This window comes from Hipposideros armiger, unplaced genomic scaffold (assembly GCF_001890085.2).
Source record: "Hipposideros armiger isolate ML-2016 unplaced genomic scaffold, ASM189008v1 scaffold_846, whole genome shotgun sequence".
Lineage (NCBI taxonomy): Eukaryota > Metazoa > Chordata > Mammalia > Chiroptera > Hipposideridae > Hipposideros > Hipposideros armiger.
The window spans coordinates 385,171-387,661 of NW_017732196.1; the positions used below are offsets into that span (position 1 = coordinate 385,171).

Sequence of the window (2,491 nt, forward strand, 5' to 3'; positions counted from 1 at the left end):
AGGAGGCACTGTGTTTAAGCACCTACCATGCTGTATCTGATCTGTGTAGCCTCTATGAATAAGGATCTGAGGTTGCTCGCACTTACTCTCCACCCAGATAACTCTGCTAATGAATGGTGATGCCCATGTCTGTTTCATATCAGAACAAGAATACCTGCCATTAGCCTTCAGCTGGTTAATCCAGTTATTACAAATTCCCCCAAAATGTCGTTCCTTCCCTGAGAAACTAAAGTAAGAAAAGCTCATCATACCAGAGGGGGGGAAAAATGTCAAGTTTCCTATGTAATATACTCATGCTTATCCCGAACAAGTTAGAGTAAGAGACTGTGGATGGGCAAGCTGCCCTATAAAAGTGTTGTTGAGTTCAAGAGGAGTTTCCAGTACTTTTATGATGTCTCAGATGGGGGAAAGGAGGCAGGAAGAAGACCGATCTGAAACATACTAATGTGACTGGGGCCAACATTACCCTATGATCACTTTCATCCCACCCCACTCCCAGGTCCTGCCAATAGTGGTTTTCTTCAGCACTGTGATTTCCATGCTCTACTACCTTGGATTGATGCAGTGGATCGTTCAAAAGGTACCAGGACTGGAAGGGATTGGGTGGCGGGCATAGAGCTGATTATTTCAGGGACAAAGCCTTACGTGCCTTGTATCCAGGTTTTTCCAAAGTACCTTTCTCTTAGTACTAAGTTATTAAGTTATTAGTCAGAAACCCTAAAAATCCTACTTGTGTCCATAGAGGGAATTTCATCTCAGAGACTTCTAATAGGGTGTTGACTTGCAATCCACTGGATATCTTCATGCAACTTTAGCAGTTACTTCTTTAGCCAAAGACTTGACTCCAAATAGGTCAGACACCTTCCAGGGAGAGCAGCGTTGTTCCTTCATCTTGGCTCTCCAGCTGGTTTTACACAGAGTCACTGCTTATCCTCAGAAGGTCACAATAGTGGCAGTCCTGATACAGGAGTTGCTAGAGAATTAAAGCAAGATGGGAAAAAGGGGGTGTTGCTTTATAAGCTTTATAAGCACACAAATTAAAAAAATAAAGTCTGTAGAGTTCATCTCATCCCTGCTGCCCCAGCAACTGTCAATCCTACGCTTATATGTTAGATCACAAAAGTAGGAAATTTGTAAGAGAGCCTGAATGCACATGAGAGCAAGGCAGTGCACAAACAAAGCCCTCCTTCAATTCCTGTAAGTAAATTAAATGGACAGAGAGAGAGAGAAAACACCAGCCGAATTCAGAATTTCAGCATGAGTGCCAGGGCTCACANAAGAAGAAGTCACCTAATATGATCCAAATCCTTTGTCCTGTTCTGGTGAACGTCTCTGCTGTGTTCTATGCCTCCAATCCCATAGTTCTTTGCACGCCACTTATCTCGGTACCAAAAATGAAAGCAGATGATTGTCCATTACGTCTGCACTCTCTGGGTCTGCATCAGACTTAATTGGCTCTTTTTACAGAGAAATGAGAGCCCTTCAACAGGGTGGAAATTCACTTAATTCGGTTACAAATTATCAGATCAACAAACCTTGGGCACACAGAGAAATCATGTTCTGCATTTCCATTTTCCAGGCAGGAAAAATAATGGCAGGTATCCAATATTTACAGCATGACTAGGAAGACCAGATCCTTCCTCTTTTACCGGCCCTTTTAGGACTACTCTTGTGTCTGTTATTTTATCATGACATAATGGTTACATACTCTCCCAAGACTGAAGTCCTCAAACTCAGCATTAGAACCAGGGAATGCAACCCTGAGAGATGTTTGGGGATGATTCTATCAAGGGATTCTCTGCTCACGACTGCTTTGGCCACCCAAAGAAGGCAGGTCATGGGCCACATGTGAGAAACTTCCAAAGAAAAAGTGATCCTCTGGGCATTGATGCTGAGTTCAGCACTAATTTTCTAATAAGATATATCTCTTCATCTTTCTGTCTAGGTTTACTGGAGGCTTGTCTTTTCGGGAATTGGGTTACAGTTTCTTCTTGGGCTCTTAATACTAAGGACTGAGTCTGGATTTATAGCTTTTGATTGGTTAGGCAAACAAGTTCAGGTAAGTTGGTTCAAATGAACACCTTGCTTTTACAATGCTTTTAACATTTGCATATAATCCTTACGACATGTCAGAAATAGGTTTATTTGTCTGCATTAGTTGACCCAAATTTTAATTCTGTAGCATGAGTTAGAGAAATAATTTTGTGGATGTAGAGTATGTTAATCTGCTAGTTTATTAATGCTATGGCTTCCCTTATCCATATCATCCACCACATCACCCCCTGTCCTGATTGCCCTCTTCATGCTGTTCATAGGGTGTCACACTTTTAAGATGATTCTACAGAGAAACAGGCTTTCTTTGCATCTAGTGGTGACTAATACCATCTATATGCCATCTGTGGCTTGCCGGAAAAAAATTACCACACCTGGCTCATTCTTGAGCATCTTAGGATCAGATTTAATGTCAGAAATGACAGGAAATCTATATGTA

The 2,491-nt window shown here is 41.6% G+C and overlaps 1 protein-coding gene across 1 annotated transcript in view; it reads left to right on the forward strand.

Annotated features, from left to right (window-relative positions):
* Positions 1-2,491, forward strand: part of SLC28A3 (solute carrier family 28 member 3) — a gene marked incomplete at its 5' end in the record, with an annotated part of 33,046 nt that overhangs the window by 5,758 nt on the left and 24,797 nt on the right. The window contains one exon of the mRNA XM_019629363.1: positions 1,946-2,059. Within this exon, the coding sequence (XP_019484908.1) occupies positions 1,946-2,059 (114 nt within the window). The remainder of the gene's footprint in view (positions 1-1,945; positions 2,060-2,491) is intronic.